This window comes from Panulirus ornatus, chromosome 65 (assembly GCF_036320965.1).
Source record: "Panulirus ornatus isolate Po-2019 chromosome 65, ASM3632096v1, whole genome shotgun sequence".
Lineage (NCBI taxonomy): Eukaryota > Metazoa > Arthropoda > Malacostraca > Decapoda > Palinuridae > Panulirus > Panulirus ornatus.
In genome coordinates, this window is record NC_092288.1 from 24,623,140 (window position 1) to 24,641,018 (window position 17,879).

At 37.7% G+C, this 17,879-nt stretch overlaps 2 protein-coding genes across 3 annotated transcripts in view; one reads left to right on the top strand and one right to left on the bottom strand.

Moving 5' to 3' along the window:
- Positions 1–608: 608 nt before the first annotated feature.
- On the bottom strand, positions 609–13,187 carry LOC139746382 (uncharacterized). 2 transcript variants are annotated; one of them, XM_071657579.1, is made up of 4 exons: positions 13,049–13,187; positions 9,311–9,451; positions 6,703–6,793; positions 609–3,904 (listed from the first exon to the last, which is right to left on the bottom strand). In XM_071657579.1, exons 1-4 carry the CDS (start codon positions 13,080–13,082, stop codon positions 3,241–3,243), a joined length of 930 nt encoding a protein of 309 aa, XP_071513680.1. In that variant the 5' UTR covers positions 13,083–13,187; the 3' UTR covers positions 609–3,240. The 2 variants fall into 2 exon arrangements, with proteins under 2 accessions (XP_071513680.1, XP_071513679.1); XM_071657578.1 differs by having other exon boundaries at positions 9,311–9,454.
- A 217-nt stretch (positions 13,188–13,404) lies between these two features.
- LOC139746502 (uncharacterized) overlaps positions 13,405–17,879 on the top strand; it is a 31,700-nt gene continuing 27,225 nt past the window's right edge. Inside the window, exon 1 of the mRNA XM_071657807.1 lies at positions 13,405–13,446. The gene's annotated coding sequence lies outside the window, so the exon portion shown is untranslated. The remainder of the gene's footprint in view (positions 13,447–17,879) is intronic.

Here is a 17,879-nt window from a genome sequence, read left to right on the forward strand (position 1 = left end):
ACTAAGGCCTGAACAAGGAGGAGGGTATGAAGCCTGCACAGAACAGAGCAAACTGAAGCAATGTGGTATACAAGGAGCAACGTGTAGTCAATGGGCTGAACCAGTGCAAGTGAACAGGCAGGGGAATGGCTGTGGACAGGGGGTTCTGGTTCCAGTGCATTATATATGAAACATGGAGACAGATTGTGAGCAAATTAGGCTCTCCATCTGTTCTTGGAATTGCCTCATTCTGTGAGAAACGATGAACAAGCATGAAACAGAATGTTCAAAATTCAATATATTGCTGAAAAAATAATTCATTACTACTTCCATAATGGTTAATACACATCTTAATCATGCATAAAGTATGTACTTAGTTTCAGAGAAAAGTAATATAAATATAGGAACTGAGAATACCTTGTATACACCCAAATGTAAAAAATATTGCCACTTTTGGGAAATGATTAAACCAACTTCAAAAAGGTACATTTACATCTTATCTTTCCTTAAGAAACAACATTTAGATAAAGATTTATAAAGTGAAGAGAAAATTGTAAGAGTTGAATACACAACAAACGAGTCCCAGTGAGTAAGAATAGGACTAAGTTCAAAACCAGATATTTCTTGAAGAAAAAAATTTATTGTTATTTCCGGTGTATTAATGAACTGTCAAGTATCCAAATATGTACATAAAAATAACGATAATGAATCTATAATGAATAAATCCCAGTGAAAATGAAAGAAAATCATGCACACCTCTACAAAATAAGCTAAAACTACAGCTCTTAAATTTCTGAGAAATGCCCAGAAACAAAATAAATCATGACAATTTATAAGCATGAGTAGCAAAATAACTGGAATGTGTTATGTTGTAGTAAAATACAAGTATCATCAGAATGACACATGCACATATCCGTTCTGTACACATCTATGTAATGCCTCAGGAAGCTACACCCAAAATACATAGTACATTTTGTAAAAACCCAATTAAGTCACTATATCAAATATCTTGTAAAAAGAAATTCATTAACCACCACCAAAATGGCACATGCATATACATAGTGCAAATGCAAGTTCTAAGCAAACCTCAGAGTAATACTAATAAATGTAATATAAGAACTAACCATGCATAATTACATTCAAAACAATCCAATGATAAATCAATTTAGTGTCAACAAAGAGGCAAATGTATATTTTCCCTGTACATGCAATGAACCTGTTGATTTAGAGTAACACATGACAAAATGTAAGATCAAATTCAAAAACTACAGGATCTATCAGTTTGCAACAGATGATGAACAAACTGAAGGATGGGCTGTACAGTATAAAGACAAGAAAAAGCAATGCATGAAAACCATTAAAAGTTATGCAAATGAGGACATAAAAAAAATGTGAATTGTTTCTGATGGGTTTTGTTGAAAGGATATTTTACAATCAATGCTAATATCCAGCAAAAACAGATGTCTGTTAAAATAGCACTGTATCAGCAAATGAGAGAGATTTTTCCAAGAAAGAGATGGGGGGGGGGGGTTGTAAGAGATAAAAAAGTGAGAGGAAGATAAGTTTTATGAAAATAGTTTGTTTTTCTGGAATACCTTGTTGTTATAGAATAAAACTGAAAGGGAAGTACTTGGAGAAAATGCCAATAATGTGCTGAATGAATTTATATACTGATGATATGTATAAGTAAGTGTGGGATACATGTAAGATGAGGAATCTGATTATCTTCCAGACTTTTGTGTATGAAGCAAGTGTTCTGCATGAACCATGTTGCTCCATATGTGTAAAACCAGCTGATCATATAAGCATAAATGATAATGAGACTAAATTCAAAATACAGAAGCCTTCACAATGGACCCAAAGATCTGTCATTTTTGCATGAGCAAGAACTTCAAACAGTGTTCATCCTCTTAAAACATTACATGATTCATTACACTTGAATTAAGGTGATACCTCAACACAGCAGAAAATTCATGAAAACCCATTCTAACATAAAAACATATTTCTCATTTTGGGTTCTGATAAATAAAAACCTTGGACGAAAACTGCAAAGCTACAACTGTTCTCAAATACTTCTAATTAAAATCCTTCCAAGATGTATAATAAATTCTAAAGCAGTTCTACATTCAGATTCATTAAATATGTACATAACATACAAAACAAAATCCAGTTTGGTTTTATGAATTTGAAAATAGTATTTTCACATGTTCTTGTCAATATTCAAAACCAGAAGCATCAAAATTTTCCAAGTTGAACAATCTGCACATATTTGTGAACCTGTGGTCTGCAAAGGCTGATTAGCAGTGCTAGCAAAAAGGATGAACTTTTTAAAAATGAAAGTGAAATTAGAGGAGAGAACAGATTAAGGAACACGTAAATCTGAGGATGATATGGTTTATGCTATAATGAAGGTCGATAGTGATAAAGTAAGACACAGAGTATGTGGATGAAGTGAACACGAGAGTATAATTCAACAAGGTAAGAAGACCAAGAGTAAAGGAGAAACGCTGAGTAAATGAGATGCCTCTGAGAAAGGGGTGCCTCAGATGAGAAAACCATGTTGAGCATAAACTGTGATATTTGGTGGAAGTTCTGTATATCATCTTGCTGTAATGCTAAGGACAAATAAGACAGATAATCAGAGCGGTGGATTTCAAAGATAATCTGGAATTAGTAATGATTTTGACATATGAAGAGGTTCGGCCTCAGCCACCCAGCTGCACTGCCAAGGGCTAATAAAATGTAATGTACAGAGAGCTAGATGCTTAAAAAAATTTTGCACTGTTTATGTGAACGCCCATTGATATTCATAACTACAATGTTAATGGATAAATCACAAACATTCCTTGAATGAGCCCTACAGCAAATAAAAGCTGCAAAGTTGCCATAAGTCTAGTGCTAAGGATTACCACTTAAACCTGTAGGACAGTTGGATCAGTAAAATTAGAAATGAGTCATTGAAAGAAAAAGGATATATTTTTCAGGTTTCAGCTGATTCTTCCTACATCTTTTCTTCTCAAGTGCCTGCCATATTTTTAACTGCATCCAAAATGGAATGGAAGTGTAAAACAAAATTATCAAATGTGATGCTACTAGTTGTTATTGAATTGCAGTGTTCTCTATAAAGAAAACTTATAAGATGTTTAACAAAATACTGGTAAATGTATATGATGAATAAAAAGTGACTGAGACACAGATTTTAGGGAATTAATCCACCAAAGAAGACAGGAGATATATGCAGTTTTCAATTAAATCAAATCCTCAAAAGAACATTTCAATAAGGGGCCTAGCTTTTTCCATAGTATCAACAATGTTTTTCAATATATAGGTGGCAGCCTTTATTTTTTTCAATAAGTTGACTTGATAGACTATTCTTTTCAAACAGCTTGTATCACGTAATCCAAGATTACTAGTGGTACAAATTTCATTCAAAACTTTCCCAACTTTTATGATTTCAGCCAAACTTCTAGCATTGCTTCCATAAATCCTAGACTGGATACAGACTTGTAAAAGTTCTATACATTTGTCAAGTTCCAAGTATTGAAGCTTCAAAAATTCATGAATTTGATGTATACTATATCTTTCCACATGATGTTCTATAAAGGAACGACAAGCACATTCGAGTCGAGTGAGGACATTCCCTTCTTCCTGTGTTATTGTAAAGTGATCCTCCAGTATTGATTTCTTTAAAGAAAGTATACCGATATGTTTCTTTTCAGCAGCTTCCATTTGTGCTGAGCACCAGCTATGAAAAGCCAGTTGAGCATTACATATCACACCCTTCTGTTGTTCCTCTTCAGAACTGGTTTGCTTGATGGCTGACATATGGTCATCAACCTTGAAATGGTTTGATGGAGGATCCTCATTTTTTCTCCAGTTTTCACGAATATTACCTTCAGAATCTTCAAAAAATGAAGCCAAGTCACTGAAAGTGTAAATAATTACATAGTTCATACTAATTCTCAGGAATCTATCAATCTATATCTCTGACACCTATTCCCTCTGGGAATTTCTATTAAGTGAGTGGCCAGGGCAAAACATGTCTCCACTTATCTCTGTCCTTATATGCCTCCCTTGCATACACTACTGTATTTCCCTACATCACAGATGGTTTTCTGCACACACCAACCCCTTTAACTGTACTATCATACTCTCATCTTAAAACTTCAGTCTTGCATTCTTTCCACGTGCTTCAACCAAATCAAAGTACAGCATTACATATCACCCACTTTACCACTCTACAATTCATTCCCATTGCATTCCCTGCCATACCCAATCTCTCATAGACCCCTTTATTACTTTTTCTTTCCATCCAGTCATATCATATACTCATATAAGTCATTTCCATGACCTGGATTCTTGACCTCTGAGATTTATCTCATGTTCATGTTTCAGTTATATACGTCAGGACTGCAAGGACTATGCTGTCCCTTAATCATTTCTTACACTTCCATACTTACACTTCTACCCTTCATTATTCAGTTAAGGGACCCATGACTCTTTTATCCTGTACTGCTCTCTCCCTTATCTCTCCTTTCATATCAACAAGCTTACCTAAGATAACTCGACAAGTTCTTAAATTATGTCACCTCTTCCATTCTTTCACCCCTAGTATCTATAACACAAGTTTTGTACACTTCCTAATTTCACTCTATTGGGTTTTGCCAACAACAGAATTAATTAAACAAGTTTCTACTCATATATGTGAGAATATTCCCCCTAACTGTTCAGATGGTAACTTCTAAATGATGCACAAAATCTTTGGATACAGACAATCTGCCTTCCCTTACCTTCCTTCCCTTGGAGTCTCTTCTATCTTCTACAGCACTAAGGAAGCTGGCCACATCCACCAGGTGGAACCACAAGTCAAAAAGTGTAGTGATTTTTTTTTTTTTTTGTGTGTGTGTGTGTGTGTGTGTGTGTGTTTAAGTCTATTTGAAGAGAAGGCAAGGCAACTGAGCGGTGTGTGTTCTATGTCTTCATTATAGCTGCTGCATCATGAGCATGAAAGGTCTTAAGATATAGTGAATCGGTGTTTGTATTGTTGTATGGATATATGATGTCCACAGAACAGATGAGAAAGCATGACTCATATATGTCTGAGGAGTGTAGTTTGTAGTTTCATAAGAGCATATGTGTTTAAAAAAAAAAGAGTAAGTACTGAGCATTTTAAGATGGGATTATATGGGAAGGAACTTTGTGTTAGTGTGTAGGTGTATAGTGTTTGTGGTTGCTTGATCCTCAGTGACTGCTCTAAGGGTTTCATTTTCTGGGTTTTGCATCTCTGTTACATCTGCCTTTGGTGGATGACCAAGCAGATGAGGCATAAGTTAGGGTGGAGCAGATGAATTGTTTGTTAAGGATTTTAAGAGGTTCTTTCTCTTGTCTACATCAAGCACTAGTTCTGAAGGCTTTAATCTGTTATTTTTGTGTTGGTGCTTTAGGTATGGGAAGTGAATGTCATGTGTATTGTATATGATACCCAGAATAGATGGTGTTTTCTTGGGGAGTAATGGACTTTCACAGAGTGGAAAGGCACTGGTTTGATTCAAGTCTGTCAAGGTTAAAAGGATTATTGAAAACTTCTGTGGAAATGCAGACATTTATGTGCTGGGTGAGCCACTGTTACCAACAATACCTGCAACATGTAGAGTTGCATGTTTGTTGTTGCTTCTGATGTGTTAGTATGCTGTTTATATGATTGTAGCATTATCTATATAAGAAAGGACCTCTGGGAACAGACTGATGAGGGACAGAGAGAGTGCATATGTAAGTGACTATGAAGTTGGCAACCACTTTCTGTAACTGTGGAGAGTGGTGTTAAATCTTCTGAATAGGATGTGTCAAGGACAGTTTCAAATACTTTGATGATGTCTCCTGCCACAAATAATGTGCAGGAAATCGGGGTGTGGATGAGTGAAGCCATCTATGTGGTCTATGTGTAGGGTGGTTATGGAATGACTGGGTCTGAACCCACGTTGACCAAGTGAGTGGTATAACAATGTGAACCTGTTAAGGATGCTTTTCAGCCTGAATACTTAAGACAGAAGTGATATAAGGTGGGTAGGGATGTAGTTGAATGGTTTAGAAGGTTGTAGGGTTGGTACTATGCTGGCAAGTTTTCAGATGTTTGTGATTTTATTGCACAGCCAGAAGCAGTTTTAAGATATATTTAAGTTCTTTGCTTGTAACTGGGCTAAAGTATTTCATTTGATGATTGATATGCTGTCAGAGTCTCTTGCAGAAGAGTTCTTTAAGGATGTAATTGCATGACTTGTCTCCATGTAAAGCAAGTTTAAGAAGAGATTGTGCATTATCCCCCTAGTTCTCATATACAAAATGATGTTGTAATATATGAAGTTCTCCTTTATACATTCTTAATGACTGTCTAATCTCCATGAGAATTAAATTTTCCCAGCCTACTTCCCTTTAAGTAAAGTCCCCTATTATCAATACTGTATTTTACCATCTCAGAGATGGGTGAGTGGCTCACTACTTCCCTTACCATCCTGATTGTTCCCTACTGTTCTCAACGTAAATCAGTTCTGGTTCACTGTAATTCCAGTGTCCACCATGATATGCAGGCAACACAAAAGCAATAGATGTTTATGCTGAGCATAAATAAGAGGTATTCATTAAGCAAAGAAGCACAAGGTGCATATGTACCTTCCTTTTGATGGGCACACTACTATAACTAACTTTATACTGCATTACATAACTTACTCTCTCTGTTGCTTTAGCCTTTTTAAACCTTTTCTCATGTAATCAAAGCCATATTTTTTTTGTTTTCTTCTCTCTAGTAGATTGCCTTGAACTGAAAGAGAGAGAGATAAAACCTCTGTTCAGTATCTTTCACAGTGTATTACCTCCAGGCATTACATACAATTCCCATCAAGAGAATGAAACTGGCAAAAGAGTCTCCACATATCTCTGGCCATACTTGCCTCCCTTGCATACACATTTACTACCCTCACAAAAAAAAGAAAAAAAAACAGAACATTAACTGGTACTACATTAGGACAAGGGAAAAAAATCATAGTCTTCTTTATAAACAATTCATATGTTCCACCCTAAACTACCTGCCTGGTTGTCATCCTCTTAAAAAGGGTTCTAATACAAAAACAAAAACCACACAGAACAGAGTGCTAAGAACAGTCACTGACCACCTAGCAACCACAAACACTCAACTCCTACTCAGAGGAACAAATACCTTCCTAGTACATTATAATACCACCTCAACATATTTAGCCCTTAATTCTATGCAACAGCACTAGACCTGTCCCACAAAACCATTTCATAACTAAACAACAAACCTCAAGCAGAAATAAAAAGATTACCCCTGCCTCATACTTCAACAGCCTCTAGTCACACTTCCCATCTCCCATTTCTGATGGTTCAGTGTTACATAAACTTTGTTTCATGCACAAAATTATCTAAAATATTGCATAAATTACCTTCAGACTATCTGTGTAAAGTGTATAAGAAACAAATGGATTTTGTGTTTAGACTTAGGTCCCATCCACAAGATATCTCATATGTTATTTATTTATTCATTATACTTAGTCACTGTCTCTCGTGTTAGCGAGGTAGTGCAAGGAAACAGACGAAAGAATGGCCTAACCCACCGACATACACATATATATACATAAACGCCCACACACACATATATATGTAGTTATACATTTCAACGTATACATACAAATGCATATATACACATGTACACATCCACATTTGCTGCCTTCATCCATTCCTGTCGCCACTCCGCCACACATGAAACGGCACCCCCCTCTCCCTGCATGAGGTAGTGCTAGGAAAAGACAACGAAAGGCCACATTTGTTCACACACAGTCTCTATCTGTCATGTGTAATGCACCAAAACCACAGCTATCTTTCCACATCCAGGACCCACAAAACTTTCCATGGTTTATCCATGTCAATCCATTGACAGCATGTCCACCCCAGTATACCACATTGTTCCAATTCACTCTATTCTTTGCATGCCTTTCACCCTCCTTCATGTTCAGGCCCCGATCGCTCAAAATCTCTTTTACCCCCTCCAATTTGGTCTCCCACTTCTCGTTCCCTCCACCTCTGACACATATATCCTCTTTGTCAATCTTTCCCCACTCATTCTCTCCATACAACCTCTTCTGCTCTCACCACCACACTCTTTTCATTACCACACATCTCTCTTACCCTTTCATTACTTAATCAAACCACCTCACACCGCATATTGTCCTCAAACATTTCATTTCCAACACATCCACCCTCCTCTGCACAACCCTATCTATAACCCATGCCTCGCAACCATATAACATTGCTGGAACCACTATTCCTTCAAACATACCCATTTTTGCCCTCCGAGATAATGTTCTCACCTTCTACACATTCTTCAACACTCCCAGAACCTTCGCCCCCTTCCCCACCCCGTGACTCACTTTCGCTTCCATGGTTCCATCTGCTGCTAAATCCACTCCCATATATCTAAAACACTTCACTTCCTCCAGTTTTTCTCCATTCAAGCTTACCTCCCAATTAACTTGTCCCTCAACCTTCCTGAACCTAATAACCTTGCTCTTATTCACATTTAGTCTCAACTCTCTTCTTTCACACACCTTACCAAACTCAGTCACCAACTTCTGCAGTTTCTCGCCTGAATTAGCCATCAGTGCTGTATGCACAAATATTCCAAAATCCTAAACACTTCTGGTCCCAGGCATTTTGGTTAAGGGATACTCAACCTATATAATGTATTTAAGAATATTTTTCATTTTCTTTCTTAATCAAAGCTGTATTTTTACCAAAACATTGGTTGCAACAAATTTCAGAGCCAGATGTGGACACAGTATGTTTTCACATTTTTAAAGCAATGCAAAATGCCATATAGACAGTTTCATATTTCCAAGGAAAATAACATTTTCAAGGAACTAGTCCTGATATGAAATACATGTCCATAGAGTTAAATGCAAAGAATAGTTAAACAACAAGGCTCTACAACTTATGGATAGCATACAATCATCACATTCATAGAATAATTAAATCTTCAGCACTCAGATGATAAGAAATAAAACAACTGCATTTTCTTACATGTGCTCCAGTGTTCAAAGAAAACAACAGTATCATCACTCAGAACCACATTCAACTTAAATGCAAAGAATAGCTAAACTACACAGGATCTACAATAACGTTCTAGATTGCTTATAACATCGTGTTTCACAAAATAGATCTTTAACACTCATTAACTGAAAAATCAAACATTGGCATTTTATTAACTATGCTCCACTGTTCAAAGAAAACAAAAATGTCACCTTTTAAAACATGCTTGACTTACTAAAATCAAATGTCCCAGGCTTCTCCTCAATTTTGTTTTCAACCATGAAAATGTGGTGAAGTACATCGGAAAATTCTGGGTCAGGATTTTTCATGTCATTGAGAAAGTGAAGACCCTCTATCAACTCCTTTAAGTTACTATCTGCTATGAAAAAATTTCTACATCACAAAAACTGTTTAACAAAGTCATGAAAAGAAAAAGGCTAGAATTCAATACATCAATAAATTCAGGAAGATATCTTCACTACTTTTAAAGACAATAAGTCATACTGACATCATCCAGATTCTGTTGATAAATACACCAAGTAAAAAACACAATCTATTCTACATACAGTTATTTACATATAAGATTAGATGGTGTACATCTGACTCTAAAGATGAAGTTAAAGCCAAACTTTTTTGCATCTTACATTTCGAAGGAGCTTGCCACATTCTGAATAGATACTTTAAACTTTGGAGGATCTGAATACTGTGTATATTTCAATACCAAGTTTATGTACAATGGCAACCATTTCCAGTGTCATCAAAATGAATCGCATAACTTCGGCATGGTTCTCCTAATTACTTACCAGGAGTAATGGGACCCGACCTTCAAAATGTTTTGAAACTTTGTAACTTTAAAGTTTCTCTTTACTATGAAGGGCCCAGGCCCATGGCAACCTTCTATCAAAATTCATACTTCATAATTTTGCCTCTTCTTTGTATGGAATGGGAATGCCTTTTAATAATACATGCAAGACTGTTTTTCAATACATGCAGGATTGCTAATCTCTTATTTGATCTTGTAAAATGTATAACTGTACTATAGTTTTCTGTTCTATGAAATAAAAACCAGAGTTATCTGCCCAACTGGTAATCTTATCAAGAGCAGCTTGCAAACATCTTGCAGCAATTTCTGATGATGCACAGAAGACAGTCAAATCAATAACATAAAGGGTTAATTCAAAATCCCCTTGAAGAGCATCTAAAATACTATAAATGGCAACAAAAGACAAATAATTCTTAAAACGCTCTCCTACAGCACACCTTTCTGTGAGAATTCTCCAAAATAATCACTAACATCCCTCAGCTGTAACTTTCTGTCTCTCAAAAACTGTTCAGTGAAACTTACTTCTTTGCCTTGAAGGCCCATTTTGTGGAACTACCTTATGAAACCATACCTCACAAGTTAGAGAACAGGCTTTCTGTACATCAATGAACACTGCAACTGTATGCAGATGATCAGTATGTCCTGACTACTTACAGATACTCACAGATCCTCTTCTGACTGCAGTCCTCCTGTGGAGTCCTCTTCTGTCAGCTCCTCGTCTAAACTTTAATTTTTCAGGTCATGTCCAGTCATGTTTATTTTTCATTGTAGTTATATTTCTATGCTTGGCTTTCCCAGAAATGATTTAGTCTTGCTTCAATGGGCTGTACTGATAGTGTTGTTATTACTTTCTCTTGTAGGCTGTTCCATGTTTCTGCTGTTCTTTGTGCAGATGAATATTTCATATTATCTGATCTTGATCTTGATTCATAATGCATTTTAAACTGGTGCCTGCGTGTGGTGGAGTCATCATAGGGTTGTATAAAACTGGACACATTTTCATCATATTTTCCAGTTAGTATCTTGTACATCTTGATCATATCACCTCTAGATCATTTATATACCATTGTTGGAAGGTTTAATTTCTTGAGTTGTTCTTCATGTGAAAATGTTGATAGTGCTTGTTTGGTCACTAGTACATGAGAACTTTCTAAAACCTTATAAAAATGGAGTGGTAGAGTTATTTCTTTCGAGGTATGTAACTAATCTATCAATTACTTCAGAAAGACAACTAGTCAGTATAGTATGTTTACAGCTTGTAGCAATATTAAGTTCTTTACTTGGCTTCAGAATGGCAAGAATATAAGGATATCTCTCAAATATTTATGAAAAGACTGAGCATCCATAGTAGGCCAATGGAATCATAAGAACTCTTTGGAAACGTCAAGAAGATATTTTCAAATATGCTATGCAAGGCTTTCATCCTCCTACATGTTTGAGCCATAAGCACTCAAAATCTTTTTTGCACCATCCTCCCATCTCCTATTTGGTTTCTCCCCTTTCTATTTCCTTCCAACTCTCCTCATCCATTCACTCCATACATCCTTCAATTTGGTCTCCTCCTTCTCCTTGTCCCTTCCACCTCTCCTCACTCATTCTTTCCATATGTCCAGATAATTTCAACCCACCACTTTTAGCTCTCTCCACCATACTCTTCTTACCCACTCATTAGGTCCTTGAACTACTCTCCTCACACCACACACTCCTCAGAACATTTCATTTCCAACTTATACAACATCCACCATACATTCATTTCCAACATATACAACCTCTACCATACATTCATTCCCATCATATACAACCTCCACCATACATTCATCTCCAACATATACAACCTCTACCATACATTCATTCCCATCATATACAACCTCCACCATACATTCATTTCCAACATATACAACCTCAACCATACATTCATTACCATCATATACAACCTCCACCATACATTCATTTCCAACATATACAACCTCAACCATACATTCATTACCATCATATACAACCTCCATCATACATTAATTTCCAACATATACAACCTCTACCATACATTCATTCCCATCATATACAACCTCCACCATACATTCATTTCCAACATATACAGCCTCAACCATACATTCATTTCCATCATAGACAACCTCAACCATACATTCATTTCCAACATATACAACCTCTACCATACATTCATTCCCATCATATACAAACTCCACCATACATTCATTTCCAACATATACAACCTCAATCATGCATTCATTTCCATCATATACAACCTCCATCATACATTCATTTCCATCATATACAACCTCAACCATACATTCATTTTCATCATATACAACCTCCACCATACATTCATTTCCAACATATACAACCTCCACCATACATTCATTCCTAACATATACAACCTCCACCATACATTCATTTCCAACATATACAACCTTCACCGTACTTTCATTCCCAACATATACAACCTCCACCATACATTCATTTCCAACACATACAACCTCAACCATACATTCATTTCCAACATATACAACCTCCACCATACATTCATTTCCAACATATACAACCTCAATCATACATTCATTTCCAACATATACAACCTCAATCATACATTCATTTCCAACATATACAACCTTCACCATACATTCTCATCCACAACCCATGTCTCACAACCATATATCACTGGGACTACCATACCTTCCAAGACACTCATTTCCACCCTCACCAAATAGGCGCGTCTCTTTCCATACATTCCTCAACGTTCCCTGTACTCTCCACATACAGACAAAAACCCAACATCTCACCACTTTATAACCACTGGTCCTACCCTGTGGGCCCGGCTAGTATCAAGAGTGTTGCAGAAGTCGCCTGAAAAAAAAAATAGGAGGGGACAACCGGGACAGGAATGAGGGGATCATGATGAAGCCATGGTGGACCAGCGCATGAGTCAGAGTCAGCAACGCTGGTCTAATCTTAAATTTTTACCCCACTACTGATATGATGCCAGGAATTCTGTTTTAGTAACTTTCTGAACTGTAGCACACGACCAAAGTATTGCATTCCTTCAATGAAACAGACTTGAAGGCATTGCGCTGAAGACATTACATAGATGCCCTGAGAAATAAATGGTCCCTCACAAAATCTAGTAGTTCTTACCTTCCTCAGAGCCGCTTTCCTGTGAAGAGGCCATAACGAGAGCCAGAAACCAACCACGGTCTTGATCTATGGGAATTCTAAGTACAAACGTCACTTTGAACCACAATCCAACTGGCGCGCCAAGTGAGTTCCCTCGCCCGGCAACCTGGGCCGGAATGCACTCAGATCAGTCATCTGAATTCAGTCTTATTTACGTTTATTCACCTCATGGATGGCCATGTGACATTTTTTATATCTGATAATATATTAATAATATCACTAACTACTACCATCATTATTTTATAGTCATAGCAACAAAGAAATTATTTCAGTACAAGAAATCTGAGTTTAAGCTTCTATGTTCAACGCGACCCATCAGTCTCCCCCCAACAATGTCAACAAAGCGGATGACAGTCAAGGTATGGCTTAATATTTTACAAATTCTTAATTGATTCACTGTAATGGAAGGCGTGTAATGAACAGTATTTACCTTTGATATCATAGGGATATTCATGAGTGTTTGTGATGACGTAAATAGATTGTTATGAGGGCCTGTGGCTGGTACCGGTAAGGGCCGGACTCATGGTCATGGTGGGGCAGCCATGGGGTGGGCTACATGACAGTCACGTCCCTAAGGTATTTTTTTTTTCTTGGTGCATGATTTAAATGATTCGGTTAACTTAGGTGATAAAGTTTCAGTTCAGTGATTCCATTCACACTGATGTATAGCAGATTATTTACATTAGTAGTGATAAGAGCGACGAAGTAATTTGGCCAAGCATTGGTGATAGATTTGGGACATTGAGCAGTTTTGCTGTGATGACAGTGTAGTGTTTAGAGAACAGAATAAGAGTGACTTAGTGTGATTTGGAGTAATGTAGTTTAGTTTCATCCAATAAGGTGATAGTAGTGAAGATTATGAAGATTAGGGAAAGCTGTAAAATGAAAGACTTTTCGAGAATCAACAGAATCCGTGTAAACACCACCTACCTTCCCCAAGCAGCTGAGATTTATCTCAAATTTGATATCATGTGAAACATATGTTCATTTTATGTTTAATATTATGATTCAAGGTAAATCAATAGAACCTATGAACACCTCAACAGACATAGCAGCAAAGATTTACCCTAAATTTCAATAATATAGAAACATTGTATCATTGTCTGCTGCGTTCCAAGAATATGATGGAATCCATTCATGTCCATGTGAATGTAACTTATGCCCAACTGCCTTACAAATGAAAGCTAAACCTAGCATTAATTTTCCAAGTTATCTTAACAATATGGTATATGTTGGCTGTATTTTAGAAGAGAATCATGTATTCTAACTTATTCTATTCTCCAAACACTACAGTATCATTCCAAAATAATATCACTTGTTCTCCAAAACTATTAACACCATATGGCTAAAGCTTTACTTGAAAATACATGAATATTTCTGAGCATAATTTTGATAAATTATATACTTGTTTTTGAAAGGGAAATACATTAATGTAATCACACCACGTCAGTCACATTTCACTGATTTGGTTCTGCAAGGATAGCATAACATATTTAGGGGAAATGAGACCTTGGGAATGTGATTTGGAACATTGTTTTTATCTTTTGATCCCAAATAAATGTAGTGGGGGACATGAAGCCAAGGCAAAATATGGGTTGAATTACCTCTTATGCTGTGGCTGGTTCATATGTGAACCATCATATATTGAAATGAATGTCTTTGCCTTAAGATAAGATATAAAGCTATATGCTTGTAATGACATTATGTGTAAAGTTATCAGATGCTGAGATCTAACTTTTTCATCTTTCATTGGTCTGTATGTGTGGAAATGTTAAGGAAAATTGTATGTGTGCACTCATGTAAAGATATTTATTTATATTTTGTTTTATTATACTTCGCCTCTGTCTCCTGTGTTAGCGAGGTAGCGCAAGGAAACAGACAAAAGAATGGCCTAACCTACCCACATACACATGTATATACATACACGCCCACACACGCACATATACATACCCATAAATTTCAACATATCCATACATATACATATATACATATGTACATACTTGCTGCCTTTATTCATTCCCATCGCCACCCTGCCACGCATAAGGTTGCACTAGGAAAAGAAAAAAGGCCACATTCTTTCACACTCAGTCTCTAGCTGTCATGTGTAATGCACCAAAATCACAGCTCCCTTTCCACATCCAGGCCCCACAAAACTTTCCATGGTTTACGCCAGATGCTTCACATGCCCTGGTTCAGTCCATTGACATCACGTCGACCCCGGTATACCACATTGTTCCAATTCACTCTATTCCTGTATGTTCAGGCCCCGATCGCTCAAAATCTATTTTACTCCATCCTTCCCCTTCCAATTTGGTCTCCCACTTCTCCTCGATCCCTCCACCTCTGACGCATATACCCTCTTTGTCAATCTTTCCTCACTCATTCTCTCCATGTGACCAAACCATTTCAATACACCCTCTTCTGCTCTCTCACCCACACTCTTTTTCTTACCACACATCCCTCTTACCCTTTCATTACTTACTTGATCAAACCACCTCACACCACATATTGTCCTCAGAGATTCTATTTCCAACACATCCACCCTCCTCCTCACAACCCTATCTATAGCCCATGCCTTGCAACCATATAACATTGTTGGAACCACAATTCCTTCAAATATACCCATTTTTGCTCTGAGATAACGTTCTCACCTTCCACACATTCTTCACCGCTCCCAGAACCTTCGCCCCCTCCCCAACCCTGTGACTCACTTCTGCTTCCTTGATTCCATCTGCTGCCAAATCCACTCCCAGGTATCTAAAACACTTCACTTCCTCCAGTTTTTCTCCATTAAAACTTACCTCCCAATTGACTTGTCCCTCAACCCTACTGAACCTAATAACCTTGCACTTATTTACATTTACTCTCAGCTTTCTTCTTTCACACTGTAAAGATATATAATAATTTTTGAAGGTGTGATACTCTTATTATTATTATTATATTATCATTTTTTATTATACTTTGTCGCTGTCTCCCACGTTCGTGAGGTAGTGCAAGGAAACAGACGAAAGAATGGCCCAACCCCACCCACATGCACATGTATGTACATACACGTCCACACACGCACATATACATACCTATACATCTCAACGTATACATATATATACACACACAGATATGTACATCAATACACATGTACATAATTCATACTGTCTTCCTTTATTCATTCCCATCGCCACCCCGCCATACATGAAATGACAACCCCCCTCCCCCCGCATGTGCGCGAGGTAGCGTTAGTAAAGGACAACAAAGGCCACATTCGTTCACACTCAGTCTCTAGCTCTCATGTATAATGCACCAAAACCACAGCTCCCTTTCCACATCCAGGCCCTACTAAACTTTCCATGGTTTACCCCAGACACTTCACATGCCCTGGTTCAATCCATTGACAGCATGTTGACCCCGGTATACCACATCATTCCAATTCACTCTTTTCCTTGCACGCCTTTCACCCTCCTGCATGTTCTGGCCCCGATCTCTCAAAATCTTTTTCACTCCATCTTTCCACCTCGAATTTGGTCTCCCACTTCTCCTCATTCCCTCCACCTCTGACACATATATCCTCTTTGTCAATCTTTCCTCACTCATTTTCTCCATGTGACCAAACCATTTCAAGACACCCTCTTCTGCTCTCTCAACCACACCCTTTTTATTACCACACTTTTCTTTAACCCTTTCAATTCTTACTTGATCAAACCACCTCACACCACATATTGTCCTCAAACACCTCATTTCCAACACATCCACCCTCCTCCGCACAACTCTATCTATAGCCCATGCCTCGCAACCATATAACATTGTTGGAACCACTATTCCCTCAAACATACCCATATTTGCTTTCCAAGATAATGTTCTCGCCTTCCACACATTTTTCAACGCTCCCAGAACTTTTGCCCCCTCCCCCACCCTGTGACTCACTTCCGCTTCCATGGTTCTATCCGCTGTCAGATCCACTCCCAGATATCTAAAACACCTCACTTCCTCCAGTTTTTCTCCATTCAGTCTTACCTCCCAATTGACTTGTCCCTCAACCCTACTGTACCTAATAACCTTGCTCTTATTCACATTTACTCTCAGCTTTCTTCTTTCACACACTTTACCAAACTCAGTCACCAGCTTCTGCAGTTTCTCACCCAAATCAGCCACCAGCGCTGTATCATCAGTGAACAACAACTGAATCACTTCCCAAGCTCTCTCATCCACAACAGACTTCATACTTGCCCCTCTCTCCAAAACTTGCATTCACCTCCCTAACAACCCCATCCATAAACAAATTAAACAACCATGGAGACATCACCCACCCCTGCCGCAAACCGACATTCACTGAGAACCAATCTCTTTCCTCTCTTCCTACTCGTACACATGCCTTACATCCTCGATAAAAACTTTTCACTGCTTGTAACAACTTGCCTCCCACACCATATATTCTTAATACCTTCCACAGAGCATCTTTATCAACTCTATCATATGCCTTCTCCAGATCCATAAATGCTACATACAAATCCAATTGTTTTTTTAAGTATTGCTCACATACATTCTTCAAAGCAAACACCTGATCCACATATCCCCTACCACTTCTGAAACCACACTGCTCTTCCCCAATCTGATGCTCTGTACATGCCTTCACCCTCTCAATCAATACCCACTCATATGATTTCCCAGGAATACTCAACAAACTTATACCTCTGTAATTTGAGCCCTCACCTTTATCCCCTTTGCCTTTGTACAATGGCACTATGCAAGCATTCCGCCAATCCTCAGGCACCTCACCATGAGTCATACATACGTTAAA

Coding starts and splice junctions, on each gene's coding strand:
- LOC139746382 (XM_071657578.1), bottom strand. CDS start 13,082: ATGGCCTCTTCACAGGAAAGCGGCTCTGAGGAAG. Junction 9,455..13,048: donor GGAAAGCGGCTCTGAGGAAG/GTAAGAACTACT, acceptor ATTTTTTCATAG/CAGATAGTAACTTAAAGGAG. Junction 3,905..6,702: donor AGGCTAAAGCAACAGAGAGA/GTAAGTTATGTA, acceptor TTACACTTTCAG/TGACTTGGCTTCATTTTTTG.